This window comes from Cucumis melo, chromosome 9 (assembly GCF_025177605.1).
Source record: "Cucumis melo cultivar AY chromosome 9, USDA_Cmelo_AY_1.0, whole genome shotgun sequence".
Taxonomy (NCBI): domain Eukaryota; kingdom Viridiplantae; phylum Streptophyta; class Magnoliopsida; order Cucurbitales; family Cucurbitaceae; genus Cucumis; species Cucumis melo.
This window is the reverse complement of record NC_066865.1, coordinates 23,509,248-23,531,381: the sequence shown is the minus strand read 5'-3', so window position 1 is coordinate 23,531,381 and position 22,134 is coordinate 23,509,248. Positions and strand designations below refer to the sequence as shown.

Here is a 22,134-nt window from a genome sequence, read left to right as displayed (position 1 = left end):
ATTGTAATTCAATTAGATGAATGTTTCCATTAAAAATGAATTGTTCTTGCATATCTATTATTCTATTTTTCCATTGTGGTTGAACCCTAAATCGAAATCAAACTATATGTCTAACACATTGGCAACTTTTATTACACTATGAATATGAGCCATTTGAGATTCAAAAATGAAAGTTGTAAAGACAAATTGATGATTGCACAAAAGAATTAATATATAATCCATTACATAACTTGAAAATTACAACATCCACTAATAATTAAGACAGATAACTTAATTTACACACAAACCCATCTCAGTTTCTCTCAAGAACACCAAAATAAACGAAGTTTACACATACCAAAAAAGAGATAAAGAAGAACACACATATTAAGAAAGAAATGAAAAAAAGAAGATGATATATTCCAAAGATGACCTCTTAGGAAATGATAATAATGATATTAAGAATTTTGAAACTGTTCTTCTGATCTTCAAGCTCTGGCCTTGAATGGAATGGCTCTGATGATGATTTGGTGGTAAATAGCAGCCAAAGCAGCTCCGATGAAAGGTCCCACCCAGAAGATCCACTAGACATATATAATATTCCCAAAAAAAAAAATTATTATTGATTAGATCTCAATCATTCATCAGAAAATCACCCCTTGATTCAATTAAATTTAATATTAGCTTCACACTTTCAAAATGTAGATTTCGTATCAACAAAACTAAAAATTAAGAACATGTTTCATAGTTGTTCTGAAAATAGCAATCAAATTTTTAGCCATTTAAAAATCTCTCAGATTCTAGTTCACTTTGATCTGCGTGTTAAACTACAACTTTACCCTTGTGTTTTTTTGAAGGGCAAGAAAAACAACAAATTTGTGGATAACTCAATGGTAAAGTAGAGGCTAAAAGGTAAATTGACTTATAAAGGGTTGTACTCACATGGTCATCCCAAGCGTGTTGCCTGTTGTAGATGATTGCAGCTCCGAGACTCCTGGCCGGATTAATGCCGGTTCCGGTGATGGGAATGGTGGCCAAATGAACCAAAAACACTGCAAACCCAATGGGAAGAGGAGCCAAAATCTACACCCAAAATTTTCAAAACAAAATTAAACTAAATTCATATTTTATTTATAGACAACTAAAAGAAAATAATAATATCCAACCCAACGGTTAAAAAAAGATAAAAACAAAGCTTACAGGGACGTGAGAATCTCTGGCATTTCTCTTAGCATCGGTGGCGGAGAAGACGGTGTAGACGAGAACGAAGGTACCGACGATCTCAGCACCCAGACCGCTGCCCTTGGTGTAGCCAGAGGCCACGAAGTTGGCACCACCCAGCTTCTGCACGTAGGTGGACCCCTCGAAGCCCTTGACCACGCCGGCGCCGCAGATGGCGCCGAGGCATTGCATTATGATGTAGAATAATGCTCTTGTGAGGGACAGTTTTCTGGCCAGGAAAAGCCCGAAGGTCACCGCCGGGTTAATGTGCCCACCTGAGAAGATAACATACCCAAACCAAAGTAAGGCTTTAGCACAACAATTCTCAAACTAAACTCATAATAATACATCGCATATAAGCTTATTTAATCAAATACCTGTTTGGTCTTACTTACAAGTTCATTTAATTATAGCCCTTCATCATGTTCAAACGTTAAGTTAAAATAATCATTCAAACATAATATTTCCCTTACTTATATCTTCGGGAAAGTTTAATTTTTGCCTCAAGATCTTCAAAATAAATAAACAAATATTTTGTTGCAGTACACAAATTATAGATTACCAAAGCCAAACCATATACAATAACTTCAAACACATATAGATCTAAGAACAAAAAGGAACACGACAGTCGCTTAGGTTTTAGGGTTTTACCGGAGATGCCGGCGGTGCAGTAGACGAGGGCGAAGATCATGCCGCCGAAGGCCCAAGCAATGCCCTGAATGCCGACGGTGTTGCATTTGGACGGAGATCGGCTGACTCCCATCACCGTCAAGATGGTGATGTAGAGGAACAAGAAAGTGGCCATAAACTCCGCGATTCCGGCTCTGTAAAACGACCATGACGTCAGCTCGCCCGGCTCGTACAATGGCGCCGGCGGTGGCTCTTTGTAGTCCTTGTCCGTCTGCGCCGATGTGCCAATTGGCTGCCTTTCTGAAAACTTGTTTGCTCCTAGCTTAACGTCCTCTTCTTTCCCCTCCATTTCCTTCTTTGCTGAGTTTTACTTAGAAAATGTAACAATGGAGGCTTTTTCTCACTCTAAAATGAGATTTCTCTCTCCTGTTAATGGGTTTTTTTTGCTTTTGCTTTTGGGGAAGAATGTAGAAGGAGGCGGATGGCAGGTGGAGTGTTTTTATAGACTGAAAATTAGTGTTCCATTTTCTCATTTTTACTTTTTGTGTTAAATTTAAGCTATGTGTCTTTTTGAATATGAGATTTAATACAATACAATGAAATGGAGAGAGCTATATTTCATGTTTATTTTTTAAATGTGTTTTTTAGTGTAATTGACATTTAATTGCTCCAATTTAAATCCAAATGTGAATATCAAATTTATGTAGTCATTTAATGTGTAGTTAATATAATATATTATAACTTATAAATAGGATATTTATTTAAGTTTAAATCTATCTTTAAGTTAACAAATTGCTATTTCCATTTTTACTCAAATTAAATACATCCAAAATTGTTCCAATGCAAAATTAAATATTATTATTATTAAAATACAAGAAGTAAAATATAATCATTCAAAATGATAAAATAGTTAAAAATTACAAATACAATAAAATTTTGAAATCTATCGATGATAGATACTGATAAAATACTTTTCGATGACACTAAATGATTTCTATTTGTGTTGATAACGTATAATCTAAAATTTTTGTTATATTATTTTATTCCTTCTTTTAAATCAAACCTAATTTTTAATGGTCGATTTTGAAAGTACAGGAAGGTATTAAGATATATTTGTAGAGAAAAAAAATAGAAGAATGGAAGGACTATTAAATGTTAAAAGATGAGGTTTCAAATGGGTTTCATTTATCCTTTGATTTAAAAGAAAATAAGGGTGATGATGATTTCTTTTCCTTTTTGGAGGGACATGATGATTTTTGAAGAAAATGGGACATGATGAAATTTTAAAGTGAATAAAATAAATAAAGTAAAGAAATTGGAATTGGAGATTAATTAAAGGTTTAATAATGTAAGTAAGCATTAGATGAATATTATAATGTAAGTAAGCATGGAAATTAGGGAAAGGGGCATTATCGTTATTTTAAGGATCTTTCTAGAAAAAGGTGACTCGGATTTGACATCTTATTGGTTGGTTCTGTCCTTCTTGTTCTTATCCTCAACAGTAATACTCTCCACACCCTCATCTGTTTCTTCTTTCATCATCCGGAATGATCATCCATCGGTCGAAATTAGTTTTATCAAACGGTTATCATATTAACTATCTTCGGTTTAGTAAATATTCAACTTCAATCTGCTTTTGATTTTGAAAGAGTACATACTATTAAAAAACTAGCAATCCTTGATAGTTTAAACTGTTAAGTATAATTATTTGACGCTTAAAAACTGTCAAATAATTTTTTTTATTCTTAACACTAAAAGCGTCGAGTAAACAAATACTTAACATGTAAAAGTGTGAAGTAAATCCAGTTTTGTAGTAGTGACAAATTGATCGTTGGTCAGTTGATGATGCCTTTAATATTTTCTAAACTTTCTGAAACTGACATCAACCCAAACCTTCCTTGTCTTCTACCGATCGCCTCTAGATTAGTAGGTTTTGGTTAGTCAGTTTAGTTTTTTGGTCTATCATACTCGTTCCTAATTTTTTCTTTACTCACTTTTTTTCACTTTTCTTTTTCCAATTGACTTAAAAGCTTAAATAGTGAAAACAAATTTAATATTATATCATTAAACAATTTCAATTAATTTTACGCAAAGAGCGTACTTCGATATAAGTGGATAGAGATAGATTATTGTAGTTAACGTTAATGTATATGATTCTAATTATAACCTAGTTGATGTTCTCCACTATTATAACCTACAAATGACTTACTTTTTATTATTTTTAATCTCTATCTGTTACAATTTTTGGTATTTTATTCTCAATTTATCTTTCTTTTTATTTTTTATCTAGATTAAAATAATTTCCACTCCAACACAAAACTATTATAACCTATGTTAAAAAAGTATGTACTACGGTCACAAATTTTTACCGTTAACATATAAAATTTTCACCGATATTTTTTTTTATATTTTTATGAATTTTATATTAACAAAAAGGTATGCTTTGTTTTTTTATTATATTGTAAAAAATGATACAACATGAATAAACAACAACAACAACAAAAAAACCCTGAAACATAGACACAACAAAGTACAATTTTTTTTTTTTATTGATATAAATATTTTTCTTGAAATGAGAAAGATAAGAAACCTTATCATTTAATCACAACATCGTCGTCTCACTCTCAAATTTTATTATTTTTATTTTTAAAACATGCCATGATCTTCTAAGATGCGTAACTAATTAAATAATCTTATAAGAAGTAGAAGCGATCTTTCTAAATTTAATTTTTAACTAAAATAAAAAATAATTAATAATAAAATCTCGAGGTTATGTTCGAATATTTGATTGTGTTTGTAACTCACCAAAAAAACTCAAGAAAATAAATAAAAAGTATAATTGTAGTGTACAAAAAGAAAATTACGTATCGATTGTTAACTATGTTCACTTTGACACAAAAGATCAATAATTCAAATAATCTCGCATACTTTTAAAAAGAAAGGGAAAGGAGGAGAATTCATTGTTAACCTCTTTTAATAAATGTTTCTTTCCTACCTTTAGGAAATTTGGTGTTGCTTTTTATGTCAAGTGCCTATGAGATTCATTTTGATTATTTTTTTAGTCATTTGTAATGGAAGAATCCAACTTTTGATTTTAAAAAATGAAAAATATATTTTCAAAGTAATTTTAATAATTTAAGAAAAAGAGAAAAGAAGTAAGCCTTTTAAGTCAAGAAAAAAATAGCAAATAATCAAACAGTTTATATTGATATCAATTAGTCAATAGAAATCGAATTTTTTATATAAAAAACTAAAATAAGTTACATTTGAAAATATTTCTTAATTAATTAATTAATTAAATGGGTTAATTTAGAATATGAAAATGACTCATTTTGAAATGAAGAAATAATTATTTGTGTTCGAAATACAAAGGGTTGTAATGTAACGATCAAATTTTGATGAATTGTGGAACAAAATGAAATTACTTCAAAAATGGGAAAGAAGATAAGTATAAAAGGTGAGGGTTGGTGGATTTGGATTGTGATTCTAAAAATAGAGGGAAGGGGTAAAGAGGTAATTTAACAAAAGAAAAAAAAAAGGAGCAAATTTACAAATGATGGATTTCTAGCCTTTTGTTTTGTTTTCTCAAGGAAAATGGATTTTTGCCTTTCAACGGTACGAAAATCAGAGCCACAGAAGAGATTGCAAAAGGTGAACCAAACAAAAGCAAATCGAGCGGCTGAGATCAACTGACCGTTTTTATTACCGTTTACGAGGCCCACCCCACGTGTGGTCCCCACAGCCTCCTCCTCCTCCTCCTCTGGGCCAGAAGGCTAATAATGAAACTTCTCGAGGGCTATTTAGCAAGATTAAAAGAGTGGGAGGGGGCAAATCTTAATTTACCTACGGAACTTAGACAATGACAATGACAATGGTGTACTTTCATAACGTAAAAAGTTGATGGTAAATGTTAGAAACCAATAATTGTATAAACACAACATAGTTTAATTTAATATAAATTTTGAGTTACAGCTTGCTTTAGATTTAAAGTGAAGTGATTAATGATTTAATTCTTCCACCTAATGCATAAGAAAAAGAGAAAAGATACGTAATTAATAATTGCAAATATAATAAGGTCGATCAGTTAATATGTTTTATCATTGGTAGATTTTTATATTTGTAACTATATCTAGAGTTTAAGATAAAAATTACATAATTTAACCTAAATTTAGTTACACTTTGATTTAAGGTTTTTTCTTTTTCTTTTTCCCATTGGTCAATGTAACTTTGTTGCTTATGTCTTAGCTTTTTATTCTTTATGGATAGAGTCTCTTTTACTTTTTTGATTTGTTTAGTTTTCAAACTATATTCGTTTGTTTATACCGTTGTACTAACAAAACGATGTTAAAAATTTCAAGAAATATTTAGCTCAACATCTTAATAAGCTATGTGATTTAGACCAAAGTGCAATTAATCAAACATAAAGAGTATGGTGGGCAACAAAATAAATTCAAAGAAGAAAAGAAAATTTTATTGTATATATTTATTGGAGAGTTGCAATAGTCATATGATCAAATTCAACAACAAACACAAAAGTACATAAAAGTTCTATTTGATTGAAACTTTGATGGGTTAGTTTCACCTTGAAAATGATTCTAGTAAATGTCACTTCATATTTGTATGGATTACCGCTCAAAGTTTGTATAGATTTTAAACACGTGCCCTAATTATAAACCTCATGCTTGAGGTCGAAGTGAAAGTTTAAACATTGTTTGAGACTACCAACCTAAGTAAATTCTAATATGTATACCGAGTACATATTATCATAAATGGTTTGATTCGTCTATCATTCACTCTTTTGTAAATAAATTAAGGTGGTTTATTATTCATTTTCAAAGACATATACAATTTAATCGGATCAATTCCATCCATTGAAAAGCAAATACATGAATTATTTTATAGGATTAAGACATTTTTTTTATATGTCATTCATTCTCCTATGATAAAATTTTTAATTTTTTAGTCATACACATGGAATTAAATATATTAATTTTTCAAACTGCTTGCACATTAGGTAAAGTCATGGAACGTTTTAGATAGAGTGTGATTTGCGACTTAGTCTTCTTCTTACAAACTTTTGTTTTGCGTGCTTTCGTTCAAAGTTGTTTTCTGATTTTCAATCGTACAATTGTTCTAGAATTTCGTCTTTGGTTTGTTCAATCTATTTTCAATTGTACCTATTCCAACGATTATTGAAACGTACTTATAGTGGTCACTATGAAATGCTATCGCAAATAATAAGATACGATTCATGTAATTATATTTTGATCTCATTTGATACGTCGTTATTTCATTTTCGTTTTCAATTTTTTAAAATCAAGCTTATTTGTTTTTCAATTTTTTACAATGATTTGTATTTTTCTTCGGACAAAAGATAAATTCTTAGCCAAATTTCAATAACAAAAATAGCATTTGAACACTACCTTTCTTTAATAAAACTTACTGATTTTTCAAAACACTGACAAAAAATTTATAATAAAGTAAGAAATTCATAAAACAAACGAATCTTTATAAACTTAATTTAAGAAAAAACAAAAAAACGAAGAACGAAATAATTAACAACTGAAACTCGTATCCTCTAGTTTTGACAGACTAATCAAAGATTTAAGGATGGACAGTTCAATGAAAATATGTCTTTTAACTAATTAAAATGAGTTCATCCCCTCCCTCTAGGTTTGAGAAGGAAACAATATACCCAATCCCAACCCATGTGCCCTAATCAAAAAAGTTGCCAAAAGAAAAGGGGTCATATGGGGAACCCACACAAAACAAAACAAAAACCCTAACCCTAAAAAAGTATACTTTCATTTCTTGGGGTGTCACCAATATGGGCCCAACCATACTCATTTTTTTAACTAAAAAGGGAAAAAGAGAAATTGTGAGAGTGGTTGACAGCTCAGACCCATTGGATGCCTCACTGCCATATGGGACTGTGCCAACATCATTCACATGGCACCCTTTACACCCCAATACCCCATTCCAACCTACTCCTACAAATTTCTAATCCCATCATCCAAAATCCCTTTTTCATTTGTTTCTTTATCCACCTAATTTCATTTAATGATATATTGTGTTATATTCTTTACTTATCCTATGTAATTGTTAGGAGGTTTGGTTGAGGTCGAGTACCTCAGTTTAAGTTAAAAGTCCTAAATCAACTCTCTGCCTCACATTTGTTTTCGCCCTTGGATATAGATAGCATTTGAATCGAACAACTCTCAATTACATGTGTAACGATTAGCAATCACAGAGAAAAACAGGGACATAAACACGATATATACAATTCGAATCAGTCAATTAAAGAATACATCATAGTTCATAGATAAGTTGGCATTATAGCAAGTAAATGAAGATTTAGCCATAAAGTAATCGCTGAAGAACTCGTATTCTTCATTGTTTAACATCACATTCTTAGCAATAACTATAAAGCCAATTTAAATGAAAGTATCTAACCTTCAACACCAGCTCTTGCTTTCTCTAGACAGGCTGGCTTCCTTGATCACATTCCTAATATATATCATTAGAGAATATATATATATATATATATATATATATATATATATATATATGCTATCAACACTACAATATAATACATTAACTGTATAGTGTCATTTTTCTTCACTTAAATCATCATTGATGAGAAGATGTGCATGAGGGCAGACTCTTTCTGGTTCTCCTTTTGTCCACAGAATCCCCAAATCTCCTCTCTTTTTCCCCAGTATCAAAAGGGTTCCTAGATCAAGATGTGAACTACTCGGTCATGGGGTGATCAATATATAAGATACTAATGCGTTTCAGTGTGATTTAATCATAGGCTAAGTAAGATGAATATAATTTAGTTGTCGAATTGTAAGGTTTCTCAGTGTGTGAACTCGAGTTGGTTTGTTGCCTTGTTGTAAGTTAATAATTTAGTTCTTAAACAGAGTTACCAATGGTGTAGGGCATGAAGGTAATTTACCAAGAGTGAATGGGACGATGTAAAGCAGCGCAGGCTGGCCATGACCATCCATCAGGTTCAAAGCCACATAGGTAATCAGAAGACCTGACAAAAATTACAAAACCTTTCAAAATTAAACCTAACATCAAAGCACAAAAAAACAGATCTTTACTATATATGAACATCACAAGGAAACACATTACTTCCTTCATTACCTGATCCATAAGCAAGCATTGCTGGTAAGAAGTAACCAACCCGAAGGCTCTTATTCGCCAACCAGTCATACCTGTGAGGATCACCAAAGTATTCGTTATGTAGGAACAGGTTTTTGGTAACAATTTGAAGTATGGAGATGGACTGGTAACGTTTGAAAAGATCCTCACAAAATGTTCGGAAAAAGAAAATTATCTTTCATTTACCCAAAATGAAATTTAATTAAGATAATGCTTATATTTTATGTTTTCATGAGTTACAATTGCTTTTCATCTCTAAATTTAAAGTAACATGAGTATTTAGTCTCAAAATTAAGAACATTTTAGTTATCTATCCAATTGTGACCAACTTAGGTGCATAGTTCAACCTAGATAGATATAGTGTTCATAGTTTAACTTTTGTAATTTAACTTCTACTGTCAAGCTACAGAGAAGGGATTACATATCACATCAGCGAGGATATTTGAGGCAAAAGACAAAACATAGGACGAGAAAGCTTGGAGGTAAGATGGCATAGTTTAAACCTGAGAGAAAATGCTACTACAAGTCCAGGTAAAAGGATGTCACCAAATCCGATAATGCTATAACCACCCCATGGATCAAACATGCGAGGGATCTTTAGCAGCATTGGGATGCCATCTTCACCGCTTTTATCGCCACGAGCCACCTTTTAATGATTTTTAATAACAACTCAGTAAAGTGGTTGAGAGGTGATCTTCCTCAAGTCTATGACATTGTAAGTCAAAATGTCACTCGCTACTTACCACAATCATCACACTTTCATTGAACACCTTCTTAGAAACAAATACCCAAAAGATATCATAGAGGAATGCACAACTGAGGAGCACTGTTCCAACCTTGCAAACAATCAAATCCAATCAAGTGAGAGAAATATCAAGTTAAAAGGAACTATGTTAAGTGCAAAAAAACATTGTTAGCTTTAAACCTGGAACTTTGAGAACCAGTTAAAAGAAACTAACAAGCTCAATATTACAGATGCCAGGGATAACATGAAATTGGTCTTGAACTATTTTTACCACTTTTATCACAAATGTCGTTCTTAAATGCTCTCTTTAAGACATCCGAGCAGTCCCAATCTTATTTTTGAGACAGTAATTTGACTTTTAATACAAATTAATCAATTAAATGTAGCACAATAGCTTGGCAGTGGAGAAAAGAAGGCCTGGGTCAACCCGAATTTGAAAGAGTGCACTTATTTCAATTAAGATCAGCATGTTTCAGATACATAAACATAGAACCAAGTTATAAAATTCTACCTTAAGATTCGGTATGTGAACTATTTGAAGTACTGTAATTATCAGTGCAATCCCCTGGTTTACAAAGCATTAAAACAAGAAGTTAGCTTCTTACATTATTAGGCAGTAACATTCTGAACTTCAAAATTTTCATATAATTGAAAATAGATTCTGGCTGACACCATTTTCTTACAAGTACGTCTTGACCGATCCAGGCAAATGACACATTCCGATAAACAGCCCAAACGACAGCAAATGCTATGCAGAATGGAGAAACAGCAACCGTGAGGTAAGAAACAGCTCCAAAGAATGGAACTTTGATGTATGATTCTCCAACTTGCTTAAAGCATCTGCATGACCATACGCTTGTATCAGCATTCAAAGTCGACTTAATGTTTGCATTTACACTCTTAAATGTGATCTTCATACAATAGAAAGTGTTTTAAATTATCCAAATATCTTTTGAAGTAATTTTAACATTTTCAAAATAATCTTAATCATGCTCTAAATATGGAATGAATTATCTGTCCAACTATAAATACAGAAGTTTCTCTGAATCACTCTCATTTAAATAAATGTGTGTTCGGAAAACAAGAAATGTAGAAGTAACTGTCAAAAGCCAAAAGTAAAAACCTCAAACTAATAGTTCGATGATTATCATCTCACAATGCTTAACATAGTCATCACTGATTTAGTATAAACTTTCTAAAATTCCTTGATGTCCGCCTCTTTTCTTGTCAAGGAGAGACCCTACATTTTGTGCTTTGTTATTTTTATTCAAGAAATACAGGAAGAAAGCCTGATCATGTAATATTGATAAAGATATTCTATGAAAACCTACTATTTGATATCAGTAATTAAATCGATCTGTTTGCACATGGTATCTCCTGAATTTATAAATGTCAAATTTAGTAAGGGCACTAACAATTTTACCTTGACAATAAAGCAACCAAACAAGTTTGCAAACCCTGTAGATCCAGTGAGATTTAATGTTAATGAATTGGAGGAAAGGATGTTTGAGTACCTAATAGGAACTCGCACACCATCGTCTTTTGTGAAAGAAGAACATTATTATGTTAATGAATGTCTGATAGTCAAGGCTTTTGTTCTATACCTCTGCACCTCCTATGCAGAAAAGAACTACCAAAAGCTCGATGAACCAGTATGACATGAGTTTGTAAAGCAAAATCAAAAAGCATGAAGCAACGACGACAAATAAAACTGCTGATGCCATGTTAATATATACAACACCAGGGCTGCCTACGTCTTCAGGATTTTGAATATCATCTGCACCATCCTGCAATTCATAATGTACATCTCTTCTATTAGAAGAACGACGCCTAAGCAAACAGTAAGAAAAAGGTTGCTCGAGTCTCAGAGACTAATTAGGTTACCTTTAGCAGCTTGTCCTGCTCGATAGCTGCTTCCCTGGCACTCCAGGCAGACCAAAAAGATGAGCACAAGATCGTACCAACAGCCATCAACCATAAGAATACTTCAGCTATGTCAACTGGTGGTCGTAGTGGAGAGTAGAGCTGAACAGACACTGCAGAGTCCAAAAACTTCTTAAGGAATGACAGAAAAAGTTTGTTTGCTCATTTCAAATGCCAAGTACGAATATTTAGTAAATGATCAAACATCCAAAACCAATATCTATTAATGAAACGACAATCAATTGTCAGAAAAATTGGTGTTTGGTATGAAAGAAGAAAGTAAGTACAGCTTACCAGATGAATTACTGATTAGCATCTTCTCCAAGCTAGTTCCTGCATCTTGTGGAAGCATGACAGCAGGTATATGTATATTGAGATCAGTCTCATCGGGATCACAAACCATCTTGTAAAGTTCTGAAAAGTCCAGAAGCGTGTTTAGAGGATATGAAATCTATTAGAGTGCCGAGGCTACAAAAAGTATGTTCTTTTGCTATCTATTTATCCTACTAATATAGTAATTTTGCACCATCAGTATAATTGCACATCTCTTGATCCATATGATTCTAATATATTGTACAATACAATTCATCAATCCTCTAAGGGATAATTACAAATAGCCCTACACTAGTTTGCCCGATTTGCAACTTACACCCTTATCTGATGTTTTAGAATTGATTTCAACATCCAAGAATCATTTACCATTAATGTTAGCAGAAATGGTACACAAAATATGATATTACAACAAGGGTTAACCCCATAAGTGTAATTTACCATGATCTCTTTTGAAAGATGACATAAATACTGATTACACAAGTCATATTACTCAGAGTAAATTTCACAATAACCACACAATTATTTTTTAAGTTAAAAAACATTAGGAGTAGGGATATTTTTATATCCATGAGTGTCCAAGCCAGCTTAAAAGCACCTCAACTAATCTCATGGAACAATCCTGTTTTACCCTACAACATTTGGGTGTCAAGAAAACGCATAGAAAATTAATTCCTAAGTACCCATTATGGATTGAATCCTTCATCTATTAGCGATATATTGAGTGTTTTTGTCTCCTTTTTTACCAGTAATCCAACTCATGATAGTTATTATGGGTAGAGGTTAAAACCTCTAAACTCTTGGTCGAGGACACATGTCTTAACCACATAAGTTATATTGTCAAACACATTGCACTACATCTTCACATTAGATATATACACAAATAAGTATCATCACTTACCTTTTTGATTATTTACTATAAGTATAGCTGAAGCACCTGCAGCTTCTGCAATATTTGCTTTTGTAGTAAATTTGCAGTGACCTCGATCAACCATGATTATATCTCCAGAAAGCTAACAAATGTCAAGTTTATACATGATTAGATTAATGAATGTGCATAAAGTTCCAACCTTAATGCCACTAGAGGAAGTACATTATAATTGAGAACCTTGTTCTTTGGCACACTGCAACAATCACGGGGATTTGCAAGAACCAGGCGTGTTTGGTTTGCATTTTTCTCCTTTGACACAATGGTAGCGCCAAATCTGGCACCAACACCGACAAATTCACTAGCTTCTTTGCCATCAATCCAAGTTTGAACTTTAACCTAACAAATGCGAACACAAAATAAGCACATTAATTGAAACAGTTAGGCCCATCGAAATAAATTAACATACAGCCTGATAAATAAATTCTATGCAATATCAACCTGCACCCGGCATTGGGTTCTGAACGATCAACAAGAACAGCAGCAAGAATTAATCACGGATTAATGACATTATGTGCACATAGAAATAGAAGTTTGAAGAACAATAAGTACACATTAATGTTGCTTAATAACAAACAATGACGATCATCTTTAAAACATCCTTTGCATCTTTTCCAGGAAGAGTATCTCCCATTATAAAGTACACAAACTAAGACTAATTCATTTGAAGCAATGCAAACTAACCAGAATGAATGATGAAGAAAACCTAGAGATGAACAAATGAAAGTCCAAACAGAACGTGAACAGATATACATCCACATCCCCACCAATGCAGTTAGAAAATCAAAGAAATGAAACTTTTGCCAAAAGGGAGAACAAATGGAAAAACGTAATCAAAATACTAATGATAGTCAAAGCAAAACCCAACACAACAATTAAATCAAATAAATGAAAACAAATTTCTGCTGCAAAATTGGGTATATTACCAGAATGAAGTCGTTCTCACAGCCAGGCTTTTTGGGAGTCAAATCGTCATGATGAACTATATCCCCAGAAGTCACGTGAGAGGGAAACATCAGCAGCAAAACCAAAGCGGATATGAAAAACCCACCAAGAAAATGCCTCTGAAAATCCATAGATTCTGACTTTTTCTCACCAAAAAAGCTTCAAAAAAACAGTGATGGGTCTTCTTCTTCCTCTACATCACAAATCTCGAAACCCCAGAAAGGGAAAAGGAGAAGTAATAATGGCTTTGCTCTGTTTGGACTAAAACCCAAAACAGGAAACGGAGCTCAGAATGGAATATAAAAAAAAATGGGGAAAACGTAGAAATAAAAAACTCAGTATAAATTAATGATTTGAAGAAGACATTGTATCATAAAATAAAGAGAATCATGGATCTAATGAATTAAAGAAAAGGGAAGAGATTTGTGGAAACGGACATGTTTATAAGAAATGAGGACAAAATTGATGTCGTGTCGTGTATGAATCTTTGCTTGTTTAAAGACTATAATAGTGATCCTTTTGAGTAAACGGGGTTTCCGTACGAACCACCGTTGGAAACGGCGGGAACCTTTTTAACGACATAATTAGACAATAATCATCCTCGTCTTTTTTAAGATTCCTTATCGACATTTTCTTTGCAGATAAGGACCTACACTTTCTGGTAATTTCACTACACTCCCATGTGTTTTAGTCTTCATTAATGCTCAACTATTTCAAAATAATTTACTTTGGAGTTTTTTTCTTTTTAATCTCACTTTACTTCTTCTGCCATTTTCAAATTTGCTTAATTTTAGTACTTAAATTTATTTAAGGTTGATTTTTTTTCTTTTTGTATTAGTATTATATTTTTACTCTAAATTATGAAACACCGTTTTCATTTTGAAAAAACAAATTTAAGATTTACCGAGAGTACAGAGGTTCAAATTAAGCAAATACAACAGCTAAAGTTAAAGAAAATCTAAAATACATCGTTTAACCTTCTGTTTTTTAACTTCAAGTTCAACTCGAGATAGGAAGACTCGAAGTTTGACCTCTAAACTAATATATGTTTTTATCCATTAAACTATACACAATTTAACATTGTTTTTAATTATTCATACTTTTCATTCCCCTTCTATAGTGATTTTGCAATGAGAAAACATACAATTAGAAACACAACTCATTGGGAATAAATAAAAAATTGAAACATCAAATCAAGGATGATACCTCAACTTTGTTTCATAAAAGAAAATCCTAACATATTTTATCTTGATAAAAAATTTATGGTTCAAATCCCCAACTCTATGGGATTAAAAAATTATAACATAGTATATTATTAAATTTGTTGGTAATAATAATATGAAATTTCATCTTATTAAATTATAGGTTAATTTGTCAAAATCAGCATAGTTAAACAAGTAGACCTTTTTGAAAAAAAAATGGAAATTAAAATCTTTACATGCTACCAATTAAAGAAAAGGCGTCTTTCTTTATTGGAAATGGATATTAGGACATCATACATATAGAAAATCAAATGTTCAAGTTTCATTACATCATTGGGCCAAACTTTTTTAATATATATATCACATCACACATTTCTTGTATACCCTATGATTTTAAAAGGGACAATAAATTGAAGGGCCAACCTGCAAAATAAAATAGCGGATATATGTGAGTGTAGTGAAATTAAGTGAAAAAAGAGGGGCCACTTAGGCAAATAGTGGAAAGAAACTAGGTGGATATTTAAGGAAAACGATTCTGAAAGCAGTTAAAAGGAAAACTTGCTCAAAATTGCTCGACATGAAGGGCAGGGTGTGTTCTCTGCCGTCAGACCAGCCATGTGGTTATGACAAAAGTCGGTGCTAAGTACCCATCTTCTTAAATTTACATTACTACCCTCCATCCCACATTCAATTTTCAAAATCATGCCCCTATGCAACCATTAACACAGACAACAACAAGGGTTTACAAGCAATGATTCAGATTCTTCACTTCCATCTCCAACTTGACCACCCATCTGAAAATCGAAGCATTTGAAGAAGTTAATTGAGAATCATGTATGAAATAATTCAGTTTAACACAGCTGCAAAAGACAAACAGTTTAGTGAATCCTATTAGGAATATCCTAACAAGCACAAATACGAAAAAGAGAGAGATACGACACACCTTGAAGCTCAATCAGTTCATATATTTACATGCTGAAAAAAATAATTTGATGTGTTTTGCTCGAATTTTTTATTATTTTGGTCATGAAAGTGCCTATTTTAATATACTTTGATTCATGTCTAACAAGTGTTGGTCCAATTTTAACTTTGTAAAAGTACCAACAAGTGTTCAATACATGTCCAACAAGTGTTCAGGCAATAGCTTAAGAGTCAGCTTAGAAAACATTTTTTAAAACACTTCAAAAGTGATTTCAAATGGTTAGAAGGTTTGTACAGCTTGTGAAGCTAGCTTTGAGTTGGACAAGGCCCCCAAAGGAATCATAAGGCAAAGAACGAGCCCCAAAAATACAATACAACTGTAAGATAATAGTAAGTCAAAAGCAATCAAATCACAACTATACCATCTCCTATGTCATTTTTGTTCAAATTAATTTTCTGAGGCTATATCATCGACTACTCAATAAACAGAGTTTCAAAAATCCAGAGGTTACTATTAAGCCTCATTCCATAATTATTTTGTTTCTTTTTGACAAAAAATAAGTTTTTTTCCTCCAAACTTCAGGCTTTTCACCTTTCTTAGTAAGTTTTTCACTTGTCGTTAAAAACTTCCTTCTTTTTTTTTTTTTTTTTTCTGAGAAAAGGGCACAATGCCCTACAATTGCCATGGCAGAGAAATCAAGTGTAAACATTTTTTAAGTCTAAGCCAACTATTTAAAAAAAAAAACAAAAAAACAAAACCAAGTGTGTGCGCACATTGGCTTCCAAAATTTGGCATGGTTTTTTAATACATTTTCAAAAAGTACATAATAACGCAAGAAAAACTACAAATTACGCTTGATTTTTAAAAATATAAAACCCAAAGCAAAATATTATTCAACAGGACCTAAATAATTACCTTAGTGACCAAGAGCCTCTACCTATATCATTTCATAACTCATTGCCTAATTTGAAGATGCTATTTTCTAATTTATCAGTGAAGAAGATATTTGATTCTCATAGCTATGACAAATTTGATTGCACAGAATGATTCATTACCGTTCCTGCGTATCCAACCAAGGCGACCAGAGGAATTGTGAAGACATATGGAGTATAATATTCCCCCAATCTGACCAACCAAATTCAACGGTCCTTAAAGTGCCTCTTGTTTATCACTGGAATCTACTATTTGTAAGAGAAATAGTGCACCAGCAGTATTTTTTTATCGAGTATAGCTTCCAGAATATCCATTCCTTTCCTCAATCCTCTATCAATGACTCTCTGGTAGCCTGTGTCCCAATAGAAGACAAGCAAAAGATTATAATTAGAAAAAAAAAAAAAAACTAGTATCTGCTCTTAGTTGTGTGCATTTTATAGTTCCTAAACCATTGCAACCGACCACGACAGAAAAACACTTCTACTCTTCTACTCTTCTTTTAGTCATGAAAATGTTCCTTGGTACCAGAGAAACGAAAAACTCAAAACAGATTAGGATGACTGCCTGTTAGTTTAGTTAGCACTTCTAGTTCTAGCGAGTAGTTTATGAGCCCAGGGAATAAATAACTCATTATTTAGTCAGTAATGAAGCCTAGTTAACCACTAAATGAGGAGTTCCTGAAAGCATTCTGCTAATAAAAGTTTAAAATTTGCTTGACCTACCTCCATGGAAATTCACTAGTGTCAATTCCAGCTTGGTGAAGTTCATCAACATATTGTAGTGCTTCTCTGCATTCTTCTCTATCATCAAAAAATTCCGTTTTATCACCTTCAATTTGATATGTTTCGTGGCCCTTGCCAGCAACCACCTACAAGAAACAGTACGTGGTTAAAAATTACACCCCATAATGCTCAAACAGTGTTAACTATTAGGCCACGGACACGTCAAAGCTCATAAATAAAAGAAATACAAATAGCGACTAAATGTTTAAGTAATCAATAAGCTTTTGTGACTTTGATAATCCAGAGAGCAATTTAGATAGATGACCAATTATAATATGTTCATCCCACAACCAAATTACAACCTTTATCCATATATTTCTTATGGAAGTAATGTGTTATCGTATACACTATACAACCTCCCCTTTAAATCAAGGAAAAAAGCTTTCACTGAAGAATTATGTAGTTCTCAAGTTTCCTACACCTTTTGTTCACAAGTTAAAGCACCACCGAAGAATCCTTCACTACTGCACAAGAGACTTTCAATAAAGCAATGCTAGGTGTGATAATCTTTTGAATTTTTTTGTAATTTGTTAAATATACAAATCAATTGGAGAGGTCGCTGTAACCCTACTGGCTAGTTGGGAGGTTACCTCTTCCGCCCTCTTTGCTCTCATCTTTTGAGTTAACAATAAATTTCTTTATATTCAAATCTATCTGAAGTTCATGATGTATCTATCTGATTCATATTGAGAAGTTTGTGAAATTCCATCTGGAATCTGCAACTATATTTTGGATCAATTAAGAATGCTATCTGAATGTTATTCAGTCACCAGACTCAACACTAAAGTTCGTGTAGGTGTTGAGACACAAGGCCTTCATACAAAAGGGAGGGGATATAGTAACTTACAACCACGTCGCCTTCCTCGCCCATTGCAACAGCAGCACGTACAGCCACACGTCTGATATCATGCAGGAAAATCCTATGACCATTTGAGAGAGGTGGGTAGTAATCATTTTCTCCGTGTTTCAAGTAATCCTGCATAGTCCAGCCTATTCCAGCCAACATATCATCCAAGATGTCCACTGATAGATAAAATATTTTAGTGTCAGCATTGGACCATCAAGCATTTGGTATGGATGCAGATATATTAGATAGAAGCCATGAAATTCGCAAGCAGCAATGACGTTAATTCAGTATGCATCTCAGCAAGCATTATGTAGCTAAAATTGATTCTTGCTATATTTTGAAAGTTAACGTACATGGATCTTCATTCCTTGGATTATCAGATGTCAGAATTGTAACATCACTTTTATCAGTTGCGATCTTTGTCATCATGGGTCTTTTCCCCCTTTCATGCTCACCACAGCATCCAAAAACTTCACAAATAGAATACGAGAATTTAGGTTAAACAAGAAATACAGTCCCCAGAGAAATCCCGAGAGAATAAGAATCCAGAAATCAAAGCTAAAAATAATAGAAAAGAAAGTGAACTTCAGGTAAAAAAGAATTCAAATATACCAAACTTATATGACAGATGCAACGAAAACAGAAGGTAGTGAATTATAGTTAATTGCAAGTTGATAAATCTAGCACTGCCAGATATAGTCCCTCACAAGATATCTGAAGCTAAAATAGGACTGGAAAATGTACCAGTGATAATCCTCCTTGGCCCAAGCTCCCTTACAGAATCAAGCAGCCGGGATAGACCATCTGGAGTATGAGCATGATCAACAATTACACCAAACGCCTGCTCCTCATCAATCAGCTCGAATCTCCCAGGAACAGCATCAACTTCTTCAACACCTCTAACAATATCCTCTAATGGTGCTCCAACTGCAATCCCTACTGCCACTGCTGCAAGAATATTGTAAATGTTGTGCTTTCCAAGCAAACCCGATGATATCTCCAGTATTCCCTGGGGAGTGTGAACCAAAACCTGTGTCTCAAATAGTGACAATTCATATTTCAGGGGATGGACGTCAGCGTTTTTGTTTTCCATTGCAAAGGTTACAACAGGCACATCTAGGTTTCCTTGACCTATGAAGAATGGTGCATTGGGATCATCAATGTTAATAACTTTTCGGTGTCGGTCTGGATCCACCATCCTTTTAAATAGCTTGGCTTTGGCATCCCTATACTCCTCTTCTGACCCTTGAAAATCCAAATGGTCGCTAGTCAAATTTGTAAAGACAGCTATATCAAAATCAACTTCATCACACCTGCCACGAGCAAGTCCATCAGATGAAACCTCCATGACAACCGCTTCAGTTCCATTATGAAGCATCTTCGCCATTAAGTTTTGGACCAAAATAGCATCCGGGGTCGTACTTGGCGACTCCAACTTATTGTCCCCATGTAAATAATAAGCCACTGTCCCTAGCAACCCAGTTCTCAACCCCATTGCCTCATACATTCCCTTTATCAAGTAGGAAGTGCTCGTTTTACCATCCGTCCCAGTTATTCCTATCACAGCCATATTCTTTGAGGGGTTTCTGTAAAAAGAAGCAGCCAATGCAGGAAGAACAGAGTTAGTATCCTCCACCATTACCAAAGCTTTACAGCCCAAAGTTTCTTCTATATCTATCTCCTTGCTAGCCACCACAGCCACTGCACCCCTCTTATCTGCCTCAGTTAAATACAAATGCCCATCAGTTTCCCTCCCAACGCAACACACAAACAAGTCACCAGCGGTAACCACCCTCGAATCGTGTTGAATGCCAGTAATTTCTATCTCTAAATTGCCAAAAACAGAAACTGGAACGACCTTACTTTCATCCAATAGCTCAGCTAAAGTCATTTTGAACTTGGGTTCCACAATCCTGGCCTTAACTTTTCCATAGTTATCAAAATCCACATCAAAGGAATTAAAAGAAGATAGTTCATCCTCATGACCTAATGCACTTACATTGTCATCCAAATTCCTAGGTCCATCTTCATTCTCGTCCTCCTCCACCTCCTCGTCCTCCGAAATCACAGTAAGCCCTCGAAGCTCGTTAATCTCCTCCAAATCTGCGACCTCCTCAGTCTCCAACTCATCAATGCCCTCAAGTTCATCTTTCTCACCCACCTTTTCTTTCTTCGGGTTAGGCTTGAGAAGTCCCTGCTTCACGAACTCCTTCCGCTTCAGAGCAATAGCTTTGTCAATTTCACCGAACAAATCATCACCCGAGCTCTCCGAATTCAAATACTCCGCATTCTCAGGAGCATCCTCAACGTCAGCAATGGCCGAAAGATAAGTAGACTGATGCTTCTTGAAATCCTCCTCTTGAATCCTCCTCGCACGAGCTGCCTGGCGGTATATCTGCTGAAACTTTGAAACTCCATGGCCAGAATCTTCCGGAGCTTCCGGTGGGTCATCTTCGGCCGGGTCCGGATAGAATTTTCCGTCCGGTCCAATGGCGGAAGGAACTGAAGGTCGGAGAATTCGAATGGCGGGAAGATACTGGCGGTGAAATTGAGGTCTAATAGAAGGAAAATTTGGGCGGGGAGAGAGAATGAGAGGAAATGGAAGGAAAGTGAAAGTTGAAGCCATGGAAATGGAGATTTTCAGACCGAAGTCTCAGCGGTTGCTCAGTACTTCCGGCGGAGACGGAGGAGGATTCAAGCGGATAACGATTTGAATATTGGAAACAATGTCCTGTCTCAAATGGGCCGTTTTTGAAATTGGGCTTTATTGTGATCCATTTGCAACTAAAATATGGGCCCTTGTTCTTCAAATTTGGGCCATAAAAAACATTTTTGGGAAATTGGATCCAATAGCCCTTTTCTAATCTTAGTTTGAGAAACAAACAACCAAAAATTTCTTTTGAGTAATAGACAATTCCCTATTTTTATGGACCATTCATTGTCTATCATTTGTGTGGTCATGCTAGCAATTCCCTATTTTTTAGGGATACCGTTTTTCTAATAAAACTTATTAAATTTTTTGTGTTGGGTTTTCTTTTAAAATCATTTTGTTTTATGTATCATTATCTTGTCTTTGTTTGGGTTATATTTAAATGAGACTTCTTTTATATTAAATTTTAGATATTCTCACTATTTAAATCAAAACGGACGATGATGACAACATAAGAAATTGTTTGTCTAGTGTGATTTTTTTTTATTACCTCAACGTGTATCTTTATAATCTTTATAATAATATGATATTTTCATAATCATCTTTATAATCTTTATAATAATATGATATTTTCATAATCAATGTAGTTAACTCTCGTATAAATGAGATAATTGTCATCACTTATGTATTGATAAATCACTTTCTTTCTTAACCAATGTAAAATCATGTTTGCACACCAATAATGCAGACTCTTTAGTATTATTCTTGGACTTGGACATGGCATGTCCATAAATCTGAGCCTTGATTTGGATTACCCTAAAAAAGAGTGGTCACCACAAAGCAAACGTTAGATCGAGTTGGGAAATTAACTAAAATAACATGAATTTTCTTTTTGTTTGTAAGAAATGTCATTATTATTGCAATGGT

At 33.7% G+C, this 22,134-nt stretch overlaps 3 protein-coding genes across 7 annotated transcripts; all 3 read right to left on the bottom strand.

Annotated features, from left to right (window-relative positions):
* Positions 1 to 193: 193 nt before the first annotated feature.
* Positions 194 to 2,969, bottom strand: LOC103482758 (aquaporin PIP1-1). Of its 2 annotated transcripts, XM_008439071.3 has the most exons (4): positions 1,852 to 2,969; positions 1,180 to 1,475; positions 922 to 1,062; positions 194 to 563 (listed from the first exon to the last, which is right to left on the bottom strand). In XM_008439071.3, exons 1-4 carry the CDS (start codon positions 2,177 to 2,179, stop codon positions 468 to 470), a joined length of 861 nt encoding a protein of 286 aa, XP_008437293.1. In that variant the 5' UTR covers positions 2,180 to 2,969; the 3' UTR covers positions 194 to 467. The 2 variants fall into 2 exon arrangements, with proteins under 2 accessions (XP_008437293.1, XP_050945835.1); XM_051089878.1 differs by having other exon boundaries at positions 194 to 1,062; positions 1,852 to 2,385.
* A 5,122-nt stretch (positions 2,970 to 8,091) lies between these two features.
* Positions 8,092 to 14,448, bottom strand: LOC103482757 (signal peptide peptidase-like 2). Of its 2 annotated transcripts, XM_051089877.1 has the most exons (15): positions 14,309 to 14,448; positions 13,853 to 14,132; positions 13,107 to 13,265; positions 12,900 to 13,011; positions 11,963 to 12,082; positions 11,630 to 11,781; positions 11,350 to 11,532; positions 11,169 to 11,203; positions 10,429 to 10,585; positions 10,257 to 10,310; positions 9,744 to 9,836; positions 9,504 to 9,646; positions 8,983 to 9,053; positions 8,789 to 8,872; positions 8,092 to 8,563 (listed from the first exon to the last, which is right to left on the bottom strand). In XM_051089877.1, the coding sequence occupies exons 2-15, from the start codon at positions 14,000 to 14,002 to the stop codon at positions 8,439 to 8,441; spliced, it is 1,638 nt and encodes a 545-aa protein (XP_050945834.1). In that variant the 5' UTR covers positions 14,003 to 14,132; positions 14,309 to 14,448; the 3' UTR covers positions 8,092 to 8,438. The 2 variants fall into 2 exon arrangements, with proteins under 2 accessions (XP_050945834.1, XP_008437291.1); XM_008439069.3 differs by having other exon boundaries at positions 13,853 to 14,334.
* An 871-nt stretch (positions 14,449 to 15,319) lies between these two features.
* LOC103482756 (UDP-N-acetylmuramoyl-L-alanyl-D-glutamate--2,6-diaminopimelate ligase MurE homolog, chloroplastic) lies at positions 15,320 to 21,266 on the bottom strand. 3 transcript variants are annotated; one of them, XR_007823565.1, is made up of 7 exons: positions 19,302 to 21,266; positions 18,911 to 19,027; positions 18,558 to 18,733; positions 17,651 to 17,796; positions 17,051 to 17,280; positions 15,636 to 15,867; positions 15,320 to 15,496 (listed from the first exon to the last, which is right to left on the bottom strand). XR_007823565.1 is itself a non-coding variant. In XM_051089876.1 (5 exons), the coding sequence occupies exons 1-5, from the start codon at positions 21,181 to 21,183 to the stop codon at positions 17,262 to 17,264; spliced, it is 2,340 nt and encodes a 779-aa protein (XP_050945833.1). In that variant the 5' UTR covers positions 21,184 to 21,266; the 3' UTR covers positions 16,762 to 17,261. The 3 variants fall into 3 exon arrangements, 1 of the variants encoding a protein (XP_050945833.1); XR_007823564.1 differs by lacking the exon at positions 15,320 to 15,496 and having other exon boundaries at positions 15,572 to 15,867; XM_051089876.1 differs by lacking the exons at positions 15,320 to 15,496; positions 15,636 to 15,867 and having other exon boundaries at positions 16,762 to 17,280.
* Between the last annotated feature and the right edge of the window lie 868 nt (positions 21,267 to 22,134).